Below are 27113 nucleotides of genomic sequence, written 5' to 3' on the forward strand. Positions count from 1 at the left end.
AATTCTCAAAGTACAGCACTACAACTTCAATCGATCATTAATATGGCATTCAGATCATCACCGGAGTTACAGCTTCGGAATCGTGGTGAAAAACTGAGTTTAAAAAGATCATAGCAACGTCAATTTCTTAAAATTTTGAATCGATGTTGCTGGCGACTAAATGCTAGTCCATCTAGTTATCTAGGTCGATGCAAAGTTTCAGCAACTGCTCGAGTCCAAACTCAGAAACTGTTAAGAACACGAAAAAGTACTTCAGACTGAACGTGCGGAGAATTTCATGATGTTTGATGTTCTGAGGTCAAACCATTAAATTAGTGGATTAGTTTTAATTTTCTTAATGAATCACTTGTGAATACAAATTTTTTTCGGTGTCATAATATTTTTGAATAATTTTTGTTTGTCAATTTGTTAGTGTAAATTTGTTTTTTATACGGAAGTGCCCGTTCATCATTGAAAGCGCTTTTGCTTTGCACTTACATATAAACAGAGCTGCTCAACCCCCACACTCAGGGAAAAAACATTGTAAAATCAATGAAAACGTGCTTAAATCAACCAAAAACGTGTTTAAAAGTGATGTAAATATGCAAATTTTTATTTTAAAAATGTGCATTATAACATTGTAAAATCAAGTAAAAACATATTTGATTTAAAAATTTTCCATTTTTATTTTAAACACTGTACATTTTTGATTCAAAAGCTTTCATTTTTAATTTAAAAATTTTAATTTTTGATTCAAGCATACTTTTTGTTAATTTAAATAGCAAACGTGTTTGAAATAAAAATTTTCATATTTAATTCAAATATGATTGATATGAAATTAAATACGTAGATTGTTGAAATAAAAATGCGTTTTTTTGTTTTAATAATGAAACATTTTATTTTTTTTATTCACCACTATTCATATATTCACCTTTTTTAGGCTGTATAAACATTGTTAAGGCTTTTGTTATAATATAAGCTACTGCATAAAAATTAACTATATTATGAATTAGAAATAATAAACCTTTTAACACATATAGGACAGCATATAACATATATATTATTATTTTGATGCAAAAATGAATTAATTTTAAACAATTCAAGATTATTAGCAGAACATAGATAATAATTGATTTTATAATAAGTTCCTTTATAATGTGTTGGATATCTTACTTTTTCTTTGACGGATCCAAGTAGAAAAACACGATTGAATATACTATTCAATGTTACAAAATGTGGCTTTTATTCAATGTTATAAAAAGGAAGTAAAGTAGATACAGAAAATTTGGTTTTGCTTTTTACTATACAAAAACAACAATTCAGGGTAGCTAAAATATGTAAGTTGATAACAGGGTTGCATTTCAACACGCCCCCTCAACGAGCATATTTGAGCATAAAAAACTAATATATGTTCAACATTTTACAAAACTTTTCATGACAAGGTTTGGCTAGGTTCTTGGTAAATATGTCGGCAATCATATTGTTAGTGCTACAATAATTGAGCTCGATTTCGCCTCTTCGATAAACATCTCTTATAAAATGATATTTAATATCTATATGCTTACTTCGAGCGTGGTATACGGGGTTCTTAACTAAATTCATCGCGCTTAAGTTATCCCCGTTCAAAACCATCGCATCCGGGCTTTCTACTTCCATTTCATTTAAAAGCTGTTTTAGATAAATGGCTTCTTTTGCAACACAAGTTAGCGCCATGTATTCGGCCTCGGTACTGCTAAGGGCTACGGTTGCTTGCTTCTTACATTCGTATGAAAATACACCTCCGGCTAACATAACTGCATACCCCGTATACGATTTACGGTCACCTGTGTCACCGCCCCAGTCGGAATCCACAAAACACTCAATTGGTTTGCCTGTCTTGTAGTACCTCAGTTGTTTATTTTGAGTTGTGCATAAATATCTCAATACCCGCTTCGCTGCCAATAAGTGCTCTACATGTGGATCATTGTTTCGTTGCGCTAGCTTACAAACTGAGTGCAAAATATCAGGCCTGGTGCACACAGCCAAATACATAAGTGACCCTATGAGAGATTGGTACTGCATTTGATCTGTTCTTTTGAAATTTTGGTCATCGCACTTAACTTGGTGCCCTGGGTCTAAAGGGGTGGCGATCGGCCGACAATTTTCCATTTGGTACTCACGAAGTAGCCTTTTAATATGTCCCTTTTGACTGACAGCTATACTTCCAGTGTCGCCATCTCTTTCGACCTCCATGCTTAAAAAATTTTGGACTTGCCCCTTGTCCACTACTTCTAGTTCACGCGATATCAAATTCTTAATGTGATGTAAATCACTAAGTTCTGTGCTAGCAATCAAAAGATCATCAACGTATACGGCTATTATATTTATCTGTTTGTCTCTGTGCATAATGTATACGCACGGTTCACATTTGCACTGTTTGAAACCTATCTGCTTCAATATGGAATCTAATGTCATATTCCACTGTCGACCCGATTGCTTAAGTCCGTATAGCGCTTTGTTCAACTTCAAGCAATAATCCGAATAACGTTTATCAACAAACATTTCAGGTTGACTCATATAAACATCTTCTGTCAATTCGCTGTTCAAATAGGCGGCGGAAACATCCATTTGGTGCAAGTGCAAACGATACTCCGCAGCTATAGCAAAAATCATTCTAATAGTGTTATACCTTACAACGGGTGAAAACGTCTCGGTATAGTTTAGGCCATACGTTTGCGAACACCCTTTCGCAACTAACCTAGCTTTATAGCGGTATACATTTCCATTCACATCCCTCTTGACAGCGAACACCCACTTGTTACGCACCACCTTTTGGTTTTTAGGACGCTCCACAAGCTCCCATGTCTTGTTCTTCAATAGCGATTCGTATTCAATCTTCATTGCTTCATACCACTTGTCTGACAGTGCACTGGATAAAGCCTCGTCTACTGTCGCAGGTATTTTAATGTCGTCCGTTTTCATCAAGCTTAAATAGTTCTGCTTCCCTCTAGGTCTAAGCCATATGCCTGTGCGAGTTACCTCAGGTCTGTCTGGTTCACGTTTAAGCTCAGTTTGGTCTTCTGAGAGGCGGTCTTCTTCAGCAGATTCGAAATCATCATCACTTCTCTCTAGCTGTACACGAGTCATGTCGTCACCGACGGCAACCTCATCTTCGTTCGCGTTCTTCGTAGCTTCATCGATTTTAATGGAAGGTAAAGGAGATACCTCCTCATTTTCGGAAACATGTATATGTGTTGGATTGAAAACGTCAAAAATTACCTCAGACTGTTGTTTGTGTTGTAGTTGTTCAATAAAGTATACATCCCGACTAACAATTAAACGTTTCGTTTCTCTATCAAACAACCTATATGCCTTGGAGGTGTCGGAATATCCGACCATTACATACTCCTTTCCCTTTGGTTTGAATTTGTCTCGTTGGCGTTTATCAAGTGCTACTGCAAATGATCCAAATGCCCTCAAATGCGATACTGTTGGCTTGTACCCATGCCATGCTTCATATGGCGTTACACTATCTAACGCTTTAGTTGGAGATCGATTTCTCAAGTATGCAGCTGTGTATATTGCTTCACCCCACAATGACTGTGGAAGACCCGAATTTAACAGCATACACCTTGCCATTTCAATAAGCGTACGATTTAATCTCTCTGCAGCTCCATTTTGCTGTGGCGTATACGGAACCAACAGTTGCCTCAAAATTCCATTTTCTCTTAAAAATTCATTAAATTCATTGTTGACAAACTCTGTGCCATTGTCACTTCTTAATATTTTCAATTTTTTGCCCGTTTGACGCTCTGCCATTGCCTTAAACTCTTTGAATTTGTCAAACACTTCATTTTTATTCCGTAAGAAATAAACAAAAATGTACCGCGTCTTATCATCCATAAAGGTTAAGAAGTATCGGGCTCCACCGATTGAAGAAACATTTACCGGACCGCATACATCTGTATGCACCACACCTAATACATCTTTTGCAAAATTTTGTGAGCTAACATATGGTCTTTGACTACATTTACTTGCCATGCACAAAGCACACTTCACATCAGACGGGATGTTGAGAGAAAGTCCAAATACCATATTTTTATTACTTAGTTCCCGTAAACTAGCGAAATTAAGGTGGCCAAACCTATTGTGCCATTTAATCACGTCATCAGAAGTTTTCCTCGAAAGAAATAATTTATTCTCATTTGCTTGAAATATGTACAAATCACTGACCTTCTTAGCACAAACAATTATTCCTCCGTGCTTGTCAATGATCTTCGCCGTGTTTTCCTTAAATTCGACAATGTAGCCGCTGCTAACCGCTCTGGCAACTGACATAAAGTTGCACTGTAAACCAGGGACAAATAAGACATCTACGAGTGTTATGTCAATTTCGCTTGTTCTTAACCGAACAACACCTTTTCCTTTTGCTAATATTTTGTGTTCCGCTGCTAGCATAATTATCTCTTCGCATGGTTCAAACTCTTCAAACATGTTGCGATTGCAACATAAATGCGAAGAAGCACCGCTGTCAATACGCCAAGCATTGATATTAAAAATTCTGTTAGTAACAGCAGCGAACAGCCCATTTCGTTTAACATTTTGTTGCGATGTTTGATCTCTTTCTTTTGATTTGCATTGTGCGGCGAAATGACCTTTTTTTCCACAGCAATAACTTTTTACGTTCGTTCGTTGGCTACTACCAGTGCGCTTACTTGCGCCATCGTATGATTTTGCATTTTCATAACATTTTTTCTTTACGTTTGTGTTTGCGTGTGCTACAAAAGCTTGCACGCTACTTTCGGTCTGTTCTGTCTGACATGTTTTACGCCGCTCGCCTTCTTCAATTAATTTTATTTTCACCGCACTGAGATTTGGTAGTTCGTCGCGAGATTCCAAGGCAACCACCAAATTTTCGAATGATTTCGGCAAACTTGCAAGAAGCATAATGACGAACAAATCATCTTGGAGACACACTCCGATTTCAGCCAACTTCTCTGCAACTGTTGTGAATTTGCAAACGTATTGCTGTACACACTCACCGTCATTCATTCGGATGCCAAGCAACTGCTTAAACAAGGTTACCTTTCTTACAGGTCCTTTTGGTCTATGCACTTCCTGTAAACTTTTCCAAGCCTCATTCGCCGTTTTGCAGTTTTTGATATGGCCTATCTGCATAGGCGTGATGCTGAGGATTATCGTTGCTTTTGCCTTATCATCCTTAGCCTTCCACAGTTGTATAGTCTTTTCCGCTGCATCGTCGCCTGGCTGTGGTGATTCTCCGCATGTAACCGACCACAAATCTTGATGGACGAGCACACTTTGCAGTTGCAAGTTCCATGAGTCGTAATTGGACTCGTTCAGCTTCTCTATGTTGAAAAGCGAGGAAGTCATTTTTCCCATTTGCCACTTAATACGTTTTACTTGGTTCCCAGGGATTTGCACCTGGGCCCATAACCTGTTGGATATCTTACTTTTTCTTTGACGGATCCAAGTAGAAAAACACGATTGAATATACTATTCAATGTTACAAAATGTGGCTTTTATTCAATGTTATAAAAAGGAAGTAAAGTAGATACAGAAAATTTGGTTTTGCTTTTTACTATACAAAAACAACAATTCAGGGTAGCTAAAATATGTAAGTTGATAACAGGGTTGCATTTCAACATAATGTATTTAAGTTAAAAGTATTACAGTTTTACGGTTAAAAGTATTACACATTCTGTATAAATTCCTATTAAAGTGTTGCAAAAAAACCCAAGAATTTTCGCGTTTGAAACATTTTGAAGCAGACATCTAAGCACTCAAGAAAGAATTGAAATTTATACAATGTTTTATCAAAGTATATAAAAAATCTACTTATATTACCCTCATCTATTCCCTCGATAATTATGAAAGGCTATACTGTCATTCCTACAGAGTAGTACATACTTATCAACTCATTCATTTTTCTTTCGTAATCGTTGATTGAAGTTAATCTCAAAACAAAGATTTCTTGCGAGTCTGCTATTGTAGCTTTTTTCCTTAGCTTTCCGCAGGAACTTTGAAACCTTGACGAAGGACGAAGAACTCCACTTAGCAGCGATGTCAGAATATAGTCTTGCGTATCTTTAAAGATTTAATGAAAATATATTGATTTAGTAGTTTTCTGTGTTGGTTTGTTAGCCTTCATTTTTATTTACCTTTGTTCGTTGAAGCTTTGGCAATAGAAAATAGCTGTTTGCAGGAATCGTTGTTGAGATTAGTTTCATAAAATCGTTGAATTTCATTGGTAAACATTTCCCATTTCGAATACAAACAATCTTCCTTGTCAGGGTACATGATCTTAAAATCAAGTTTTATCTGTAATGTGTAAATGTATTTTTAGAATCTGTGCACCAAATATGTAATGTCATTCTTACCAATTCAAGACCCCGCGAGTCAGAATACTTGGGTCACGCTTGGAGAAAATCAATGTTGGTCATTTCCTTTATGTAATTCTGTCGCAAGTTGAATGATTTTTGCCATTTATCTTTCATTTTATTTATCTTTGACAAAATATTAAATATTATTATTAGAATTGACAGCAGACAACAATAATGAACTCAACCAACTGATTCTTCTTGCACATGTTAACTATGAGCATGTTTAAAATAAAAATGTTTATATTTGAAGCAAAGTTTTCATTTTTGATTTAAGTATGGGAAGTTGTAATTTAACTATGCGCATATTTAAAATAAAAATGGTTATGTTTGTAGCAAAGTTTTCATTTTTGATTTAAGTATGGAAAGTTGTAAGCTCAAGAAATTTTTAAAATAAATACGAGCATATTGCAATTGAAAACGCAGCATTTTTAAATCAAATATAAAACATTTTAAAATACAAAATGCATTTTTATTTTAAAAATCCTATTTTTAATTTAAAGATGTTTTGCTTTGTTTTGAAAATTTTCATTTTTAAAACGAGAATGGCCTCGTTTTTTTTATTTTTGATTTTAAAATGCGATTTTTCTCTGAGTGCATACACTTATAGTACTTTTGTTTTTGTTTTGCTCTGAAGAATAGCCACAGATACAAATTCACACTTTGAATACAAAAAAAATTATCATATGCCCTCAAATATAAATTCGATTCATCTGAAAGTGCCTGATTTTCAGATGAAAGTTCAAAGAAAAAGCACTTCGATATGAAGCCAAGGTACTTCGGTATGATATTCAAATTTACACTAACAAATTGACAACAAACCAATTTTTCAAAAATATTGTAGCACTGAGAAAAATTTTAATTCAAAATTTATTCATTGATGGTCCCAAAATTCTTTAAACATTGAAAGTAAATTATTAATATTATTATTATAATTTTTTTTTTATATGAGTTAACCGGGGAAGCGATACGGGCTTTAAATGTATGAAAACATTTATTTCAAGCAATTTTTAATTTTATAATTTATTTAATAATTTGGGAAAAATTTAAACAACGTGACATCAGGACGGACAAGGCGACAGCTATTTCGATTATACCTTGTAAATCTCTTCAAGGCCTTTTCTCCCGGGAGTGGGAGTCGAACCCGCACTCCTACGATAGTTGAAATGGTTACAAACGCATTCAGCTACGTCATGCCTTAGTTGTTGTAAAGTTTTCCCCAATTGCCTTTCGCATATATTTTCTACACATCACATAATTCGTATGTAGTTATGTGTTGAAGTTATGCATGTTTGTAAGGCGGTTTTCAGAGAAACTTGGTATTTGTTGTTGTTTTTGTTCTATTTATAGAACTACAACGAATTAACCAAATGTTGTCTACTTATATGAGTTAACCGGGGATTGCCCGTATCGCTTTAAATGTATGAAAACATTTATTTCAAGCAATTTTTAATTTTATAATTTATTTAATAATTTGGGAAAAAATTTAAACAACGTGACATCAGGACGGACAAGGCGACAGCTGTTTCGATTATACCTTGTAAATCTCTTCAAAGCCTTTTCTCCCGGGAGTGGGAGTCGAACCCGCACTCTTACGATAGTTGAAATGGTTACAAACGCATTCAGCTACGTCATGCCTAAGTTGTTGTAAAGTTTTTCCCAATTGTCTTCTTTCGCATATATTGTCTTCTACACATCACATAATTCGTATGTAGTTATGTGTTGAAGTTATGCATGTTTGTAAGGCGGTTTTCAGAGAAACTTGATATTTGTTGTTGTTTTTGTTCTATTTATAGAACTACAACGAATTAACCAAATGTTGTCTACTTATATGAGTTAACCGGGGATTGCCCGTATCGCTTTAAATGTATGAAAACATTTATTTCAAGGAATTTTTAATTTTATAATTTATTTAATAATTGGGGAAAAATTTAAACAACGTGACATCAGGACGGACAAGGCGACAGCTGTTTCGATTATACCTTGTAAATCTCTTCAAAGCCTTTTCTCCCGGGAGTGGGAGTCGAACCCGCACTCCTACGATAGTTGAAATGGTTACAAACGCATTCAGCTACGTCATGCCTTAGTTGTTGCAAAGTTTTTCTCAATTGTCTTCTTTCGCATAGATTATCTTCTACACATAACATAATTCGTATGTAGTTATGTGTTGAAGTTATGCATGTTTGTAAGGCGGTTTTCAGAGAAACTTGGTATTTGTTGTTGTTTTTGTTCTATTTATAGAACTACAACGAATTCACCAAATGTTGTCTACTTATATGAGTTAACCGGGGATTGCCCCTATCGCTTTAAATGTATGAAAACATTTATTTCAAGCAATTTTTAATTTTATAATTTATTTAATAATTTTGGAAAAATTTAAACAACGTGACATCAGGACGGACAAGGCGACAGCTGTTTCGATTATACCGTGTAAATCTCTTCAAAGCCTTTTCTCCCGGGAGTGGGAGTCGAACCCGCACTCCTACGATATTTGCAATGGTTACAAACGCATTCAGCTACGTCATGCCTTAGTTGTTGTAAAGTTTTTAAGGAGAAAAGGCTTTGAAGAGATTTACAATGTATAATCGAAACAGCTGTCGCCTTCTCCGTCCTGGGGGCTTACTCTGTATTGCGATGCGAAAGGCATTGCGATGCGAAAATAAATTGCGATGCGAAAGGTAATTGGAACTCTGTAGCGCTATCGCATCGCTAACAATGTCGCTTTTTTATTTTTCGCTAATTTTTTGCTCGAGTATGCATCACTGACCAAACTCAAAGAAAGAGAACAAAAGAAACAAGGCGATTACAATTTCGGCAAACGATTAATTTTTGTTGAACAAATTAAAAAAAGGATTCTGTAGCATTATGGAACGATTTAAATGAAGAAAGGATTGATTTAAATGAAGAAATCCTCCCAGTTCAGAAATTGAACTGGAAGAAGTGAACGTGATAAATACAGAAAATGTGGAAAATCATAGAATGGGAAATATTGCTAGTTGTATCAGAGAACAAATAAAAAATGACATGATTTCCAATAGAAATGCTTTATAAAAAAGTGGTTTCGATTTAATTGTTATTTATTTATGTATTTTAAGTCAACTAGGATTACAAATTGTTGCTTTTGTGTTTGTTTTGTTTTTTGAGTTGTCCTATATATTTTTAAATGAATATAAAGATATCAATTTATAAAATCATCAATTAATACTTACATATTTGAACAATGCGAATGCCTTTACTTGTAGCAAGAAAAATGCGAAAATGAATGCTGTTTGACATTCGCTTTCGCTTTACAGAGTGCCGGCAATGCGAAAAGGGAGAAAAATTGCGAATGGGCAAAATGTGAATGCGAAAGTCAAAATATACATGCGAATGTCAAGATACAGAGTACCGATTTTGCGATTTCGCGTATTTTTTCTTTCGCATCGCAATACAGAGTAGGCCCCCTGATGTCAATTTGTTTAAATTTTTCCCAAATTATTAAATAATTTTTTTTTTATTTAAAAGAGTTTTAGTGTACATACAATTTTGTATATCGTTAGCTTAATGTGAAAATGTGCTAAGTCACTTTTTTTGAAAAATTTTATTTGAATGAAGTTTTAAAACTGAATTCAAAATACATCGATCACAAAAAAAATATTTTCATTTTTCATTTTATGTGCTGTGGGCAATGATGTGTAAATGTGCTAAGTCGGCAGTTGTTAAAAAGAATGTGCTAAGTCAACCTGTGCGCGCATTTTATTTATTTATTTAAATCATTCAGTCTAAAAGTACATGCTTTGTTGTTGTTGTATTAATGATAAAGAAACTCCCCGAAGGCTTTGGGGAGTGTTATCGATGTTGATGGTTGTTTGACGGATACAGATCCGGCACACTCAGAGAAAAATCGCATTTTAAAATCAAAAATAAAAATTTTGTTCTTCCCATGCACGTTTTAAACGAGGCCATTCTCGTTTTAAAAATGAAAATTTTCAAAACAAAGCAAAACATCTTTAAATTAAAAATAGGATTTTTAAAATAAAAATGCGTTTTGTATTTTAAAGTGTTTTATATTTGATTTAAAAATGCTGCGTTTTCAATTGCAATATGCTCGTATTTATTTTAAAAATGTCTTGAGCTTACAACTTTCCATACTTAAATCAAAAATGAAAACTTTGCTACAAACATAACCATTTTTATTTTAAATATGCGCTTAGTTAAATTACAACTTCCCATACTTAAATCAAAAATGAAAACTTTGCTTCAAATATAAACATTTTTATTTTAAACATGCTCATAGTTAACATGTGCAAGAAGAATCAGTTGGTTGAGTTCATTATTGTTGTCTGCTGTCAATTCTAATAATAATATTTAATATTTTGTCAAAGATAAATAAAATGAAAGATAAGTGGCAAAAATCATTCAACTTGCGACAGAATTACATAAAGGAAATGACCAACATTGATTTTCTCCAAGCGTGACCCAAGTATTCTGACTCGCGGGGTCTTGAATTGGTAAGAATGACATTACATATTTGGTGCACAGATTCTAAAAATACATTTACACATTACAGATAAAACTTGATTTTAAGATCATGTACCCTGACAAGGAAGATTGTTTGTATTCGAAATGGGAAATGTTTACCAATGAAATTCAACGATTTTATGAAACTAATCTCAACAACGATTCCTGCAAACAGCTATTTTCTATTGCCAAAGCTTCAACGAACAAAGGTAAATAAAAATGAAGGCTAACAAACCAACACAGAAAACTACTAAATCAATATATTTTCATTAAATCTTTAAAGATACGCAAGACTACATTCTGACATCGCTGCTAAGTGGTCAAGGTTTCAAAGTTCCTGCGGAAAGCTAAGGAAAAAAGCTACAATAGCAGACTCGCAAGAAATCTTTGTTTTGAGATTAACTTCAATCAACGATTACGAAAGAAAAATGAATGAGTTGATAAGTATGTACTACTCTGTAGGAATGACAGTATAGCCTTTCATAATTATCGAGGGAATAGATGAGGGTAATATAAGTAGATTTTTTATATACTTTGATAAAACATTGTATAAATTTCAATTCTTTCTTGAGTGCTTAGATATCTGCTTCAAAATGATTCAAACGCGAAAATTCTTGGGTTTTTTTGCAACACTTTTTAATAGGAATTTATACAGAATGTGTAATACTTTTAACCGTAAAACTGTAATACTTTTAACTTAAATACATTATAAAGGAACTTATTATAAAATCAATTATTATCTATGTTCTGCTAATAATCTTGAATTGTTTAAAATTAATTCATTTTTGCATCAAAATAATAATATATATGTTATATGCTGTCCTATATGTGTTAAAAGGTTTATTATTTCTAATTCATAATATAGTTAATTTTTATGCTGTAGCTTATATTATAACAAAAGCCTTAACAATGTTTATACAGCCTAAAAAAGGTGAATATATGAATAGTGGTGAATAAAAAAAATAAAATGTTTCATTATTAAAACAAAAAAACGCATTTTTATTTCAACAATCTACGTATTTAATTTCATATCAATCATATTTGAATTAAATATGAAAATTTTTATTTCAAACACGTTTGCTATTTAAATTAACAAAAAGTATGCTTGAATCAAAAATTAAAATTTTTAAATTAAAAATGAAAGCTTTTGAATCAAAAATGTACAGTGTTTAAAATAAAAATGGAAAATTTTTAAATCAAATATGTTTTTACTTGATTTTACAATGTTATAATGCACATTTTTAAAATAAAAATTTGCATATTTACATCACTTTTAAACACGTTTTTGGTTGATTTAAGCACGTTTTCGTTGATTTTACAATGTTTTTTCCCTGAGTGTACGTTCCGGTAACAAAGCACTATTAAGGTACTAGCCCGATCATCGCGGGAACCATTTATATGACCACATTAAATCTTCTAGGCCATCCCGCCCTCCCCACCCCCTTGTTCCATGAGGAACTTGGGGTCGCCAGAGCCTCGGCTGTCAATGAAACAGGATTCACCACGGTTAGGTGAGGTTGACAATTGAGTTGGAGATGATATATATTGCGCTGGCAACCAACCCCTTGAGAGGATTGCAAACACAATGTGTTGATAAATGCTTTGCGCTGACCATAATCTATTCAATTCTTACATGTCGATAACTACATGTTTTCTTACAATTCAAGCTTAAACTTATATAAGCTATTATTAAAATTAATACTATTTAATCGATTTGCTAGATGTATATAGTCCTAGTTATAGGTCCATTCATAGCATAATTCGTTTTATGACTTATTTCCATATATAATCTAATCTGAATCGATTTGCTAGATGTATATAGTCCTAGTTATAGCTTCATTCATAACATCGTTTTATAACTTTTTTCCATATATAATATATTATGCCGAAGATCACACAGTGGAATATATGGAATGAACAAATTAGATAAATTAGAGCAATTCGTGCTTAAGTTCATTACATTATAGACAAGCATGAGTGAGATAAAAGTTCTTCTGTCATGCAAAGCTTGAAGACCAAGCAATTTGTGCCTACTGGTATATGATGGCAGGCCGTCCGGCCAGTGAAGCATACGTAAAGCAATTTTTGTAAAAAATTTTTGAACTTTCTCAATTTTATAAGAGTTAGATTCATAGAAAGGATTCCATATTATTGAGCAATATTCAAGACCACTTCTGACCAAGGATATATAAAGAGCCTTCAACTTCATAGGGTCCTTAAATTCACTGGTGTTACGTCTACTGAACCCAACCATTGCAACAAATTTTGAAACAACGAAGTCAATGTGACTAGAAAAAGAGTCAACAATTACACCCAAGTATATACTCTCTTGACAACGATTAAGAGATTTAGCATTTAGTTTGTAGATAAAGTATGTGGCAGTTGTCTTTATGGAATAAGACACAACACAGCGTTTGTTTGAATTTAAAATAAATTATTGTCTGCGCACCATCCGGCAAAAGAGTCCGGATCAGAACCGTTAGAAATAGTTTGACAAATAAATATAATTTTTTGTGAAATATATAGTTTTAGTTGTTGTTGTTGTTGTTGTTGTTGTAGCAGTGCTTCGCCCCACCTAACAGGCGCGACCGATCACAAAATGTCATCAATATCCTCTAACGGGAGTCCAAGGAAACTTGCTGTTTCAACAGGGGTGGACCATAAGGAAAGGGGTGTTAGAGGCGTTGGTTCCACATTACAATTAAAGAGATGGTTGGTGTCATGTGGGGACACATTGCAAGCGGGGCATACATTTTGTATGTCGGGGTTGATTCTGGATAGGTAAGAGTTTAACCTGTTACATTATCCAGAGCGAACTTGAGCAAGAGTGACACGCGTTTCCCTGGGGAGTATGCGTTCCTCTTCCGCGAGTTTTGGATACTTTTCTTCTGGATTCACCGGGCAATTCCCGGTATAAAGGTCCGACGCCTGCTTGTGGAGTTCACCAAGGACCTGCTTGTGTTTTTTCGCTTCATACGGCTGGGTTCTCAGGTGCCGTATTTCCTCAAAGTGCTTACGGAGATGACTCCTTAAGCCCCTAGGCGGTGCTGGTTCATGTTGTTGTTGTTGTTGTAGCGATAAGGTTGCTCCCCGAAGGCTTTGGGGAGTGTTATCGATGTGATGGTCCTTTGCCGGATACAGATCCGGTACGCTCCGGTAACACAGCATCATTAAAGTGCTAGCCCGACCATCTTGGGAACGATTTATGTGGCCACGTTAAACCTTCAGGCCATTCCTCCCTCCCCATCCCCAAGTTCCTTGAGGAGCTTGGGGTCGCCAGAGCCTCGTCTGCTAGTGAGACAGGATTCGCCGCGGATAGGTGAGGTTGACAATTGGGTTTGGAGAAGCTATATATTGCGCTGGCAACCTGAAGGGTTGCTCTACACAGCCCCTTGAATCTGGTATTTTAGTCGCCTCTTACGACAGGCATACCTACCGCGGGTATATTCTGACCCCCTAACCCGCTGGGGGGGGTGCTGGTTCATCAATCAGATGTCTGTAGGGATGCTCAGGTTTCTGGGCATTCAACAGGAACTGTTTGGTCAGCATCTCATTTCTCTCCCTGATGGGGAGTATTCTCGCCTCATTATGCAGATGGTGTTCTGGGTACATAAGAAGACAGCCCGTGGCAATTCTGAGAGCAGTATTTTGGTAGGCCTGTAGATTCTTCCAGTGGGTAATTTTTAGGCTTGGCGGCCATATGGGTGACGCGTAGCACGTAATCGGCTGGCTAATTGCTTTGTATGTAGTCATGAGCGTTTCTTTATCTTTTCCCCAGGTACTGCCAGCGAGGGATTTAAGGATTTTGTTACGGCTCTGAATTCTCGGAACAATTGCGGCTGCGTGCTCACCAAAATTTAGATCCTGATGAAAGGTCACACCCAAGATTTTGGGGTGTAGGACAGTCGGTAGCGTAGTGCCATCGACGTGGATGTTCAAAATGGTCGACATTTGGGACGTCCATGTTATAAATAAGGTCCCGGAAGATTTAGTCGGTGATAATGCCAGGTTTCGCGAGGCGAAAAAACTGGAGAGATCAGGGAGGTAGCCGTTTATTTTATTGCATAACTCATCGATCTGTGGGCCTGGGCCTATGGCCATTATTGTGCAGTCATCAGCGTAGGAAACGATTGTGACTCCTTTCGTTGGTGAAGGTAGCTTAGATATGTAGAAATTAAACAAAAGTGGGGATAGGACACCACCCTGTGGCACCCCCTGGTTAATTCTCCTTGGTTTTGATGTTTCGTTTCTAAATTGCACCGATGCCTGCCGACCATCCAGATAATTTGCGGTCCACCTTTTAAGACATGGGGGAAGGGTAGACCCTTCCAGGTCTTGCAGTAATGTGCCATGGTTGACCGTATCAAAAGCTTTTGATAGGTCTAGCGTTACGAGTACTGTTCTATGGTGGGGGTTTTGATTTAAACCGCAATTTATCTGGGTGCTAATGGCATTTAGCGCGGTGGTGGTGCTATGGAGTTTTCTGAAGCCATGCTGATGAGAGGCTAGCTGCAAATTTGCTTGGAAATAAGGGAGCAAAATGGCTTCAAGCGTCTTTGCTACTGGCGATAGGAGAGATATCGGACGATACGACTCCTATGTTAGCTGGTTTACCAGGCTTTAGTAGCGGGACCACCTTGGCCATTTTCCATTTCTCGGGTATGACAAAGGTGGAAAGAGACAGGTTGAAGACATGCGCTAAATATTTGAAACCCTCTTTCCCTAGGCTTTTAAGCATCGGCATGGCTATTCCGTCTGGGCCCACTGCTTTGGATGGTTTAGCGCGACCAATGACGTCCTCAACCTCTTTAGCGGTGATGGTGATTGGTGACGCGCTGAATTTGTGTTTATGTCCGAGGCGGATTCAATGACCTTGCGGAAGGCACGCTCCCCTTGGCGGGCATCAGTCGGGATAGGGAGGGCAGCAAAGAGGTTGTCTGTATAAGATTTATATTCTTCCCACTTTCCTTTTTTGAAGTTTATGAAAGTGCGTTTTTCGGTGACGATGAAGTCGGCGGTACGCACGAGCGAAATAAGTATAGGCAGGTGGTCGGATGCCAATGTTACCATCGGCTGCCAGTTGACGCAGTTTACGAGTTCTGCGCTCACGATTGAGATATCTGGCGAACTGTGACAGCTTCCGCCAACATCTCACCCCTACTGTCTGCCCGCAAATTTGAATGCCATAGATCGTGATGGGCATTGAAATCGCCTAAGATAATGCGATTGTTGCCAGTGAGTAAGGCTCTGATATTAGGGAGGTATCCACTAGGGCAACAGGTGGCAGGAGGGATGTAGATGTTGACGATAGTTTTAGCGTTGTATTTCAATGATTAAAGTGGAGGAGTGATGGGAAAACATATTGAGTAAAAAGTGCTAAGTCAGGAGAAAAAATTTCTTTTAAGTGCGGAAACCCAACAAACATTTAGGTTAGAAAACGATTAGAAGACGAATCGAATTCTAATGTATTTCTCTAAGGTAGAAGGTTAGAGGACGATTTGCGAAACTGTCGCGAATTATAGCATTCTCGACAAAAAGGGGACTTCGTTCTCGATATCGAGAAAAGGGTTAGAATTCTAATCGAATTCTAACATCAATTTCTAATGAGTTTCTAATGAGAATTTTTAAGTGATGCGCAATTAAGTTAAATTATTTAAAATCAGCAAAATTTTCATTGTTTCATTATATCAAATAGTTTTATTTGGTTATAAGTTTATGTATTAAGAATGAACATATTTCAAAGGCTTTTTCTATTATAATAAATTAAAACCGCACGTAAAAATTGTGCTCAGCGTTGGTTTGAGGTACGAATGAGGAAGCGTTTTCTTCATGCCATTCAAATAGTACTTCAATAATCTGCTTGCTTTCCTTTTTTAAGTTTTTTGATTCATTTTCACTTCCTAGTATTTACTATTATAAATAAAAAAACTTGTTTCCCAACTTATAATATTTCCACACAACTTTTCACTATTTTTATTTAGTTTGTATAACACTAAAGATGAGTGATCATGTCGTGCAAATAATCGATAACTGTGACAATAATCATAACATCGCATTTCTAGTGTTATTCGAATCGTTTCACAGTCGAATTCTAACCTAGTTCTCTAACCTAGTTTTCGATTCGAAATGCATTAGAGAACTACATTAGAATTCTAGTGTAAAATTACAATATTTCTCTAACGTTAGAAACTGTGTTTGCTGGGAATTGTGCTAAGTCATAAAATAGCTGCTGGGTAAGCATACATGATTTTTATTTTTTTTTTTCAAAGCTTCTACACTCAAAAGTATTGCAACTAAGGTATCCTCATTCGCAGTTTTGAAAAAAGGTTATTTCAAAAATTATTCATTCTTTTCGTCTTCTGTAAAATTCGTAAAAAGTGACTTAGCACATTTTCACATTAAGCTAACGATATGTGTTGTGATTTGCACTTCATTATAAAAATTTTTCAACAGCCCTGCATATGAAAATCAAAAACTTCCATATGCTTTGAAATTTTTTTTTGTATTTCATATAGGAGTTGAGCAGCTCTGTTTTTAAACAGTTTTATTTCGCTTGACTCTGTGTAGCGGGCGGCCGTGGGTAACGAATATTGTAATTAAAATTTAAGTAACTTCCCGATAAGTTACAAGCTTGAAACTTGAAATATAGTTCAGAGCCCGATGACAATGCAATAATAAGAAAAAAACTCCGATAGGTGGCGCAAGGATCGAGATATAAAAAAAATGTATTTGTGGTCCGATTTGGCTCATATTTGGAATACATATTACATACATGAATAGGAAGCGACCTATGAAAAAATCCCCGCTAGGTGGCGCAAGGATCAAGATATTAGAAATACTCGTATTTGTGGTCCGATTTGGCTCATATTTGGAACAAATATTCCATACAGTCCGGTAGAAGTGACATCAAAATACTTTGGAGTTCGAGGAGAGACAAGCATACGTGGCGCCCAGTCGAGTAAAGTCTTTGGAAGGATTATGTATTGAGGACCTAGATTGTAATAAATTGTCAGGAAAGAGTCCTTGTAATAATGAGTCACTAAATGAACTAAATAGAATGACAAATAATAGGCAATTAAATAAAGACTAAAAACTTGAAAATAAAATAATAAAAAAAAATTTGTTAAACGGTTTTATTGAAAACAATACTTACATGAAGTAATAATAATACTAAAAGCTAGAAAATAATTAGGTAGGTCCTAGGTACTAGTCATCAACGCTTTTATTTAATTGTCTGATCAACGCCCTAGATTGACGATGAGTATAATGACTAGGACCTACTTAATTATTTTCTAGCTTTGAGTATTATTATTACTTATCCCCGGTTTTTCAGTTCAAGTTTAAGCTACAGTTAAAGTTGACTAGAGTTAACCCTGCCACTTCATCCGCTTAAGCTGAGATAAGCAACACAATTTTATGTTAACGAAGAAAGTGGCAAGTTTAAACTCTAGTCAACTTTAAATATAGTTTAAAGTCGCACTGAAAAACCGGACATTAATGTAAGTATTGTTTTCAATAAAACCGTTTAACTTAAAATTTGTTTTAAATTATTTCATTAAATAACTAAAGTCTTACTTCATTTAAAAAACTTATTATGCACCATACTTCATAGTTTCAGTATTCACGTCAACATCGTTATCAAGTTATCTGACTGAACCATTTAGTTCAAAATTTAACGACATGACCTTATAACCAGGCCTGTGAATACTCTTAAGTATTTTACTCACAAATGTAGTTACTTATTTACTGTACGAAGTTTTATTATAGGAAAATCTTGGTGGGAATTCAAAGACAGTTATGCTTGCAACTATTTCACCAGCCAGTATTAATATTGATGAAACCCTCTCCACATTACGTTATGCATGCCAGGCTCGTAGTATAGTCAATAGGGTGAAAGTAAATGAATCACCTCATGATAAAATTATTCGAGAATTACGTGCCGAAGTAGATCGCCTTAAATCCTTGAGAAATGAATATGAACGCCAACGTCGTCTGTCAGGGAACAATAATCCTACGCCACGAAAAATCATTATAGAAACATCTGTCGATGATAGTGAAGTCGAAGCCTTACGCCAGCAGCTATGTGAACGCGAAAAAGAATTAGACAGGGCGCAAAAATCTTGGATGCAACGATTGAAAGAAGCCGATGATCAACGCAAGTCCGAATTGCGGCTACTTAGACGCAAAGGACTTGCATTGGAGTTATCAACAGATCAAAAGCATGCTTGTCTTGTTAATTTGGCTGCTGACACAATATTTAGTAATACACTATTTTATATTTTACCACCTGGACAAGTAAAAATTGGCCGAACACGCACTTCAACTTATTGCAGTCAGCCGGATATAGTGTTGGACGGCCCTCTAGTGGCGTATCATCATTGGTAGGTTTTTGTTTTGATATCTTACTGTGAATAAATCTTACATATACATATTTACGTAATATATTAACTTACCGAAATTAATTTTAGTGTAATTGAAAACGAGAACGGTGAACTTTTTTTAATACCGCAAAATGCAGATTTCGAAACTTTTCTAAATGGTGATCTTGTAAGGGAACGCAAAAAAATGTTTCACGGAGATCGTTTGGTAATTGGTGGTACACATTACTTTCGAATATCGAATCCATTTTGTTCTCAGCGAAATAACAATATGGTGAGTTTATCAAATGGACATATGTATATTAAGCACGCTCTCTTTTTAGTTTACCGAAAGCTAACAAAATGAGAGACCCGCCAATGAATTAATAAATAAATAAATGTAAGGCGCGATAACCTCCGAAGAGATTTTAGGCCGAGCTTTTCTTCTAATTTGCGTCGTGCTCCTTTAAATTTTTCTTACAAACTGGCGGGACGGGACCTACTCTTTTTATGCCGACTCCGAACGGCATCTGCAAGGCAGATGAGTTTTCACTGAGAGATTTTCATGGCAGAAGTACACTCGGAGTGCTTGCCGAACACTGCCGAGGGGCGATCTCGTTAGAACATTTTTTTTAATTGAAAAAAAAACGTGTTTCTAGAATTTTGATGTTGCTTTGTCCGGGGGGTGAACCCAGGATCTTCGGTGTAGTAGGCGAAGCACGCTACCATCACACATCGGCGGCCAGTGAATTAAAACCCCAATTAAATAATGATCAACTTTTTGCACATACATATACTGTACTTTTTTGTATATTTGAAAGCTTTTAGAGTATTTATGATTCCTACACCGGCAGCATGCCTAAAACCTTTGTTGTAAGTGTAACCGATGCGGATAGGCCTTTTATGGATGTTGTTGTTGAAAATCTTCTATCGCTCTAACGACCTGTCATATGCTGTTTTTAAATCAAATAGAACCTACTGTTCTTATTCATTATTGAAGCTGAATATTTCCAACTAATGTCCTTTTGAGCTCTAGGTGGGTTTCACATAGAGTTGACCGAGCTGTAGCCCCTGAAATATGCTCGTGGTTTCAATAAACTACGAAAAAACGGTTGCATAGTTTTTTAATTCGTCGCTTCTAGCGAAAACTTGCACATTTCGAATTCTCATGAATGGCTAGCACAGTTCCTTTTTGCATCGAAACCCGTTCATTTGCATTGAATACTAGCACAGTTCGAGTTCTAGTCCGACACTCAAATAACATAGTATGCTACTTTTCTACACGAGTAATGAAGCGTACTAGTCTTCCATGGGACCAACGAAAGGGATTCTAGAAAGAATTCTGTATGTCAAATAGCTACGTTTCCGTAAAAACCTATTTCGGCTGTATTTATTACGAGTCGGACCCGTGCGCATCTTGCGCAACCAATATAAAAGTATCTGATCAAATAGCAACAGAAATAAGCTGTTCTATCAATCAATTAAAATCGGGCTTATGGTAGCAACTGTCGGTAATGCAGTGCAAATATTCACAAAGTGCCATAGTACAAATCGATTTCTTTGTCGGCTCACATTCGTTTATTTTTAACAAATTATTTTAATAAAATATAGCTAAACAAAAGCACTACGACCAAAATTGCCCGAAGCTCGCTAATAGCCCGAATCTCCATCTTTACAACCAAACTTTATTTATAGATTTGGATTCCAAATAAGAGCGAAAAAGGGACCCTTACATAAAAACAGCAATTAGAAATAATATTGTAACGAATTTAGTTTCAATCCTTTTATTTGCAACCCTCTGCTAAGTTCGAATTACTAAACTCCGTACATGGTACATATGTGTAGACGCAATTATTGTTTCGTTTATGTAGATACATAGTGATTGATCTATGGATGTGAATTCACGTCACTGCTTAGCATCGGGCTTAGAGACGATAGCATCGCTCAGTGCTGCTAACATTCGTTACACTGCCCTCCACCTAAGTCTGATCGTCCCGATCAGACAAATCTCCCGATCTAAACGTCGCTTGCATCTCCAAATGTACCACTCTTCTACTCCGTGGTTTCTCAATGCTTTGTATGCGGTAGATGGTATCACTGATCTTCTTCACAACCTTGTACGGGCCTTCCCAACTGCACCAAAATTTGGCTGGAACACCTTTCCGCCGATGAGGGTTGTTTAACAGTACCAAATCTCCCGCCAAGAAACCTTCCGAATTAAAGTTCTTGTCATGCCAGTGTTTCATCTTACTACTCATTACCCTGGGCCGTTCCTTCACACTCTGTTGTTTGGGCAATGAACTACTTCGTAGAGCTTGTGCTGGACGGATTTGCTTTGCATAATCAGTATCGTTCCGACGCTTCACAACAGTAGTGTGCCTTGGCTTGAAACCACCCTTGCATTCTTTCTGCGAAATCCTTTCCTTCGTTTTAGTACGTCCGTTAGGGCTTTTCAATATCAGTGTTTCTCTCACAGGTACCTTCGGTTTTGATTTGTTTGGCCCATTTGTTCCATCAACCTTTACCTTTGAATTTCGTGGCCTTTGTCGAGTCTTCTCCACCAGTACCCGATTACTGCTGAACCCTTTTTCCAAACTAAAGTTAAGTGGTATGTCCTGGTTCTTATAGCGCATAATTTTTCTCCGCATATCGATCCTGATGTCATGGTCAACCAAGAAGTCCACTTCCAATATGACTTCATCAACGATCTCCGCCACAACGAATTTGTGTAAAACCGTGACCTTTCCAATTAGGACTTCACATATCACTTCTCCCTGGACTTGGTTATACTCGCCTGTGACCGTACGCAACCTTGCTCCAGGTAACGACTTTACTCTCCTGTAGACCAAATCAGATCGAATCAAGGAATGAGATGCGCCCGTATCTACAGTCAATACATGTTCTTTACCATCCACATTCCCTCTGACGGTAAGACTGCTAGATTTTCAACACAGATATAATAGGGCACTCAATAGTTGGATCTAGCTCTCGATCTCTACCTCTTACTCGCTCTTGCTCATCTCCTCCAGCTTTGCGTTTACGGCCACCCACATTGTTGGAACTATTAGGACCAAGATCGCAATGACGTGCAATGTGACCTGGGTTTCCGCACTTGAAACATTTAATAACCCCGGCATTCTTCTGTTGAGATCCCTTCAGTGCTTCCAAAATTGTGTCTACCCACTCTGGCCTTTCTACTTCCACACGGCGTGCTTTGAAAACTGGCTTACACAGAAGCGACGCTGTTGCCTGAATCAGAGCTTGTGACACCGTTTCTGCGAATGTTAGTTTTGGATTCGCATATGTAGCCCGCTTCGTTTCCACATCTCGTATGCCATTTATGAAACTCTGGATTTTTACCCTCTCGGTGTACTCCACGGGTGCGTCCGCATTTGCCAAATGTGCCAACCTTTCAACATCCGAGGCAAACTCCTGCAAAGTCTCATTCGCTCTTTGGTGACGGTTTTGCAACTCAATTTGGAATATCTGTTTTCTATGCTCGCTTCCATAACGTCTCTCGACAGCGGCCATCAATGCTTCATAGCTGTTCCGTTCGTACTCTGGAATCGTCTGTAAGATTTCCGCTGCAGGTCATTTCAATGCCACGAACAGTGCAGCAACTTTATCTTCCGCATTCCAGTTGTTCACTGCTGCGATCTTCTCAAATTGTAGCTTGAAGACCTGGAAAGGAACAGAACCGTCGAATGATGGTGTTTTTACCTTTGGATTGCTTGCTGAAACAGCTGGGCGGTTTAGTTGTAACTGCTCCATACGACCTTTTAATGCTTCTATTTCGGCATCAATTTTTTCCTCGAGTTGTAAAATTTTTGCATCCTGCTCTTCCAGTTTCACAAAGAGCTGCGATGATACCTGTTCCGAAATTTGTGCCGACATTTCAGATATACGTGCCTCTTGCGCTTCCAGTTGAGATGCCGAATATGTCTTCTGTTCTTCCAATTGTGATGTTATACGGGTTTCCTGCGATTCCAGTTGGGATACCATATACGTCTTCTGTTCTTCCAGTTGTGAAGAAATTTGTGTTTCCTGTGCTTCAATCTTCGATGTTATTCGTGTCTCTTGGGATTCCATCTGTGATGACATATACGTTTTCTGTTCTTCTAGTTGAGATGACATATACGTTTTCTGTTCTTCTAGTTGAGATGACATTGTCGATGTTTGAGCAGATATTGCAGCCAAAATCATGTTCAGGTCTGTGTTCGCCATTGTCTGCGGTGTTTCTTCCATTTTTGTTATTTCCTCGCCATCAAGATGAAAGTCATATTCTTCCACATCAATTCCTTCTGCTTCCATTGCCTCTCGTAGTCGTGCTTGGAGTTCAAGTTTAACGCCGCTTGTATTCAATCCACGGCCCTCCAACTCCTTCTTTAGTTGCTGGATCTTCAATTCACTGAACTTTGCCATGTCCTTGTTGTCCTCTGGAATTTATTCAACAATTCCTCTGCTGACGCCAATTGTAACGAATTTACTTGCAATCCTTTTATATGCAACCCTCTGCTAAGTTCGAATCATCAAGGGGTTGTGTAGCGCAATATATAGCTTCTCCAACCCAATTGTCAACCTCACCTTCGAGCGGCGAATCCCGTTTCACTAACAGACGAGGCTCTGGCGACCCCAAGCTCGTCATGGAACTTGGAGGTGGGGAGGAAGGGATGGCCTGAAGGTTTAATGTGGCCATATAAATCGTTCCCGAGATGGTCGGGCCAGCACCTTAATGGTGCTGTGTTACCGGAGCGTGTCGGATCTGTATCCGACAAAGGACCATCACATCGATAACACTCCCCAAAGCCTTCGGGGAGTAACTAATCGCTACAACAACAACAACAACAATCATCAAACTGTTGAATAAATAACTCCAATATGTAATAATGCAAAATGGCCTTTATTAAAGTACTTCACAATAACACTCAAACTGTGCAACGAATAGCTTGCTTAATAACCAAACTGATTGATAGCTCAAATTAAACTCTACTATTCAAAATAATACTGCTCTTGCTCGCTAGATAGCGTCTTAGTCGAAACTGCTTGACAACTCAAATCAAACTGAATTCCAGCGCCTCTACAATTGCCGCCTTTTATACTCTTGGATTTTAACGTTCGCATCGTCTAGGCGCTTCCAGAATCTACTAGTCCAGCAGCTCTCAAACTTCTCAGCTGTAACTACAATTGCACAATTTTATAGTTTTTCTCATTGCATACTTTCAGGAGTATCTCAGATATATGCACGTGTTTGTGCATTGACTCTCCGCTGCTCGTATACGTACATGGTACATATGTGTAGACGCAATTATTGTTTCGTTTATGTAGATACATAGTGATTGATCTATGGATGTGAATTCACGTCACTGTTTATCATCGGCTTAGAGACGATAGCATCGCTCAGTGCTGCTAACATTCGTTACAATATATATAAGATAATCAAATAAATACAAAACTTTCTTTCGTTAACCACACAAACTTAACGCAACATAAACTTAAAATTTGGGGCGGTATTTTGCAGCTTTTCTATTTTGCTAATGGACCGACTTTATCTAAAATGCATACATGCAAATTTTTATACTCAGCTGAGCAAAGTTCTTTTTTTTTTCAATTTTAATAGTTTCGCGGAAGTTTCACATGAGAGGCTGGTGTCCCGTACAAAGGGAAGCTTTTGTGCGACTTTCCACACAGATGTACAAGTATTTCAAGTGCAGGTTTCTATTTTTATTTAGACACAATATACATGGACTAAATACTTTGTCTGAAAAAGTTATAGTTTTTCTTTAGTTAGGGTCTAAAAATGAAAAAAATATGTACAATTCGTCCCGTACCAACCGTGGAATGATTCACTAGCAATTATTGTGAAGAGCGGGTGGAACAATATCAACATCGCTTATCAACCTGTAGAATCTGAGCACTCTCTGAACATTGGTTACCAGGTCGCACTTTTCCTTCTGACAGAAATTCGACCCGGGCTTGAAACCGTCTGTCTTTTGCCGACTTTTTGATAACATCTTAAATTTTTCCTATACTTCGTGCCGTATTTTTCGATCGGGTGACAGTCTATAGCTTTAAGGGCCAATTAACGGTGACTTATCCATAACCAGATAAAACAGCTGATCGAACCAACCTTATGGAAATCAATGTAATCGATTAATGATGCCATACCATAGCGCTAAAGCCGTAACCATACCATATTCAACCAATTGGTTTTTGGTTTTCGCCATACCTATAACCTAAAAATATTTGAGTTGGTGAATTTATTAACTTTTTGTTTATTTTATTTTTTGGATACGTTTTGACTAAGATACTTATTGTTTGTGGAATATGTTTGTAATTTTTTGCGTTTTCCTCATTTTTATCAAAATGTCAGCTGTTTAAGATTATGGCACCATTAATCGATCACAATGGAGATGGTTATGGATATGGGTATGGTTACAACTATGGCGTTAGGGTTAAGGAAATTTAACTGGCCCTTTATGGATCTTCTAATGGTTAAGCTTGAGTTTGATATGAAAATATTTCGAGAAACAGCGAAGTCGATTGTCCTCACTCCATTAAGTAATATCTGAAATCGCTGTGTAAATGCACTTTTATGAACACAATATGTACATATTTTCATCGCCAAATACATCGGAAAAAGCGAGAGATGCTGTAGAACTCGAATTTGAATGTGTGTTCTCTATGTGTATTTTTCATTTATATAGAAAGTGGGTGTGGTAATCAACTGATTTTGTAAGTCTTGTCTAGGGCAATTACATTCTGAAAAGGAAATATGGTTATAAATATCACAGCATCTTCAACCGTCTTGAAGTCGATGCAAAGATTTTCATAAGATTCGAGCGGCCTTTGTAGGCATTGCCTCGCGCCTTTTTTCAGGATACTTAAATACAGTTTTAAGTCTTAGCATAATGGCTTTATAAATGAAGAAAATATCGGGTTAAGTATTAATTATCACAGAATTATTTTCAATCTTAAAATAATATTTATTTTGTACAAGAGTATCAGTCGCGGTCAGAAGAAGTATTGTCTTGAATTTCATTTCATTACAATACATTTCTCTAATTGAAAGTTGTTGAAAAAAAAAACCACGCTAACAATTTTTTTCGGTTGCGATTAACGATTTTCCGTTGACTTAAGTAGGATGTCGAAAAACATAGATAGGAGCTACCCCCGATCAAGTCGATAGTGGCTACCGAAAAAATCTAATTGTTTTCGATAAGTTAAGAGAGAAAATGTTTTTGCAATCACCCCGGAATGCATTCCATACTTTCCCATTCATGTAGGAACACTTTTAGAATACAGTCTTTTTTCCTTTTTTTTGGAAAAGTGAATAATTATTTTAATCATAATAATTAGTCCGAAATAAAAAAAGGAATAATGTCTTAAATTTTTGCTGCAACCAAAGAAATAATGATTCCAAATGAAATGCATTCGTTAACAACTCTGAGGTGTAATTCGTATATTTCTTCTTATTTTTTAACAGGTTGTAGATTTTCAAATGGCTCACGAAGAAATATTGCGCAAACAAGAAGATAAGCTTAGACGAGAATTGGAAGAGGAAAAGCGTGTAGCACTATCCCTCATTGAATATGAGAGAGCAGAGAATGAACGCAATTTTAATGAGCGCATGCAAAAGCTGGAATTGGAACAATTGAAATATACTTGTAACAGAGAAATACTTGAAGCGGAACTAAAGGCATTTCAGGCGGCCCAAAATAGCAAAGACAAACCCGATGTAAACGCATCTCATACGCCAACATTTAAATCAAATTTACTTGATGATATAAATAATATTATGCAAAATCCCAGTGAAAAAAGTCTACATAAAACACAACTTATGGTATGTATATATATTTCTCCTTTTAATTTTTACATGTTTTATGCCGACTCCGAAACG

The 27113-nt window shown here is 36.6% G+C and overlaps 1 protein-coding gene and 1 long non-coding RNA gene across 2 annotated transcripts in view; one reads left to right on the forward strand and one right to left on the reverse strand.

Moving 5' to 3' along the window:
* Positions 1-27113, forward strand: part of neb (nebbish) — a 164398-nt gene that overhangs the window by 134430 nt on the left and 2855 nt on the right. Inside the window, exons 2-4 of the mRNA XM_067765770.1 lie at positions 18627-19240; positions 19328-19511; positions 26700-27056. Coding sequence (XP_067621871.1) covers positions 18627-19240; positions 19328-19511; positions 26700-27056 — 1155 coding nt within the window. The remainder of the gene's footprint in view (positions 1-18626; positions 19241-19327; positions 19512-26699; positions 27057-27113) is intronic.
* LOC137242211 (uncharacterized) lies at positions 4793-6523 on the reverse strand. The gene is made up of 3 exons (XR_010950128.1): positions 6360-6523; positions 6141-6300; positions 4793-6066 (listed from the first exon to the last, which is right to left on the reverse strand). It is a non-coding gene; the product is annotated as an uncharacterized lncRNA (long non-coding RNA).

The sequence above is a fragment of the Eurosta solidaginis genome, chromosome 2 (genome assembly GCF_040869045.1).
Source record: "Eurosta solidaginis isolate ZX-2024a chromosome 2, ASM4086904v1, whole genome shotgun sequence".
Classification (NCBI taxonomy): Eukaryota; Metazoa; Arthropoda; class Insecta; order Diptera; family Tephritidae; genus Eurosta; species Eurosta solidaginis.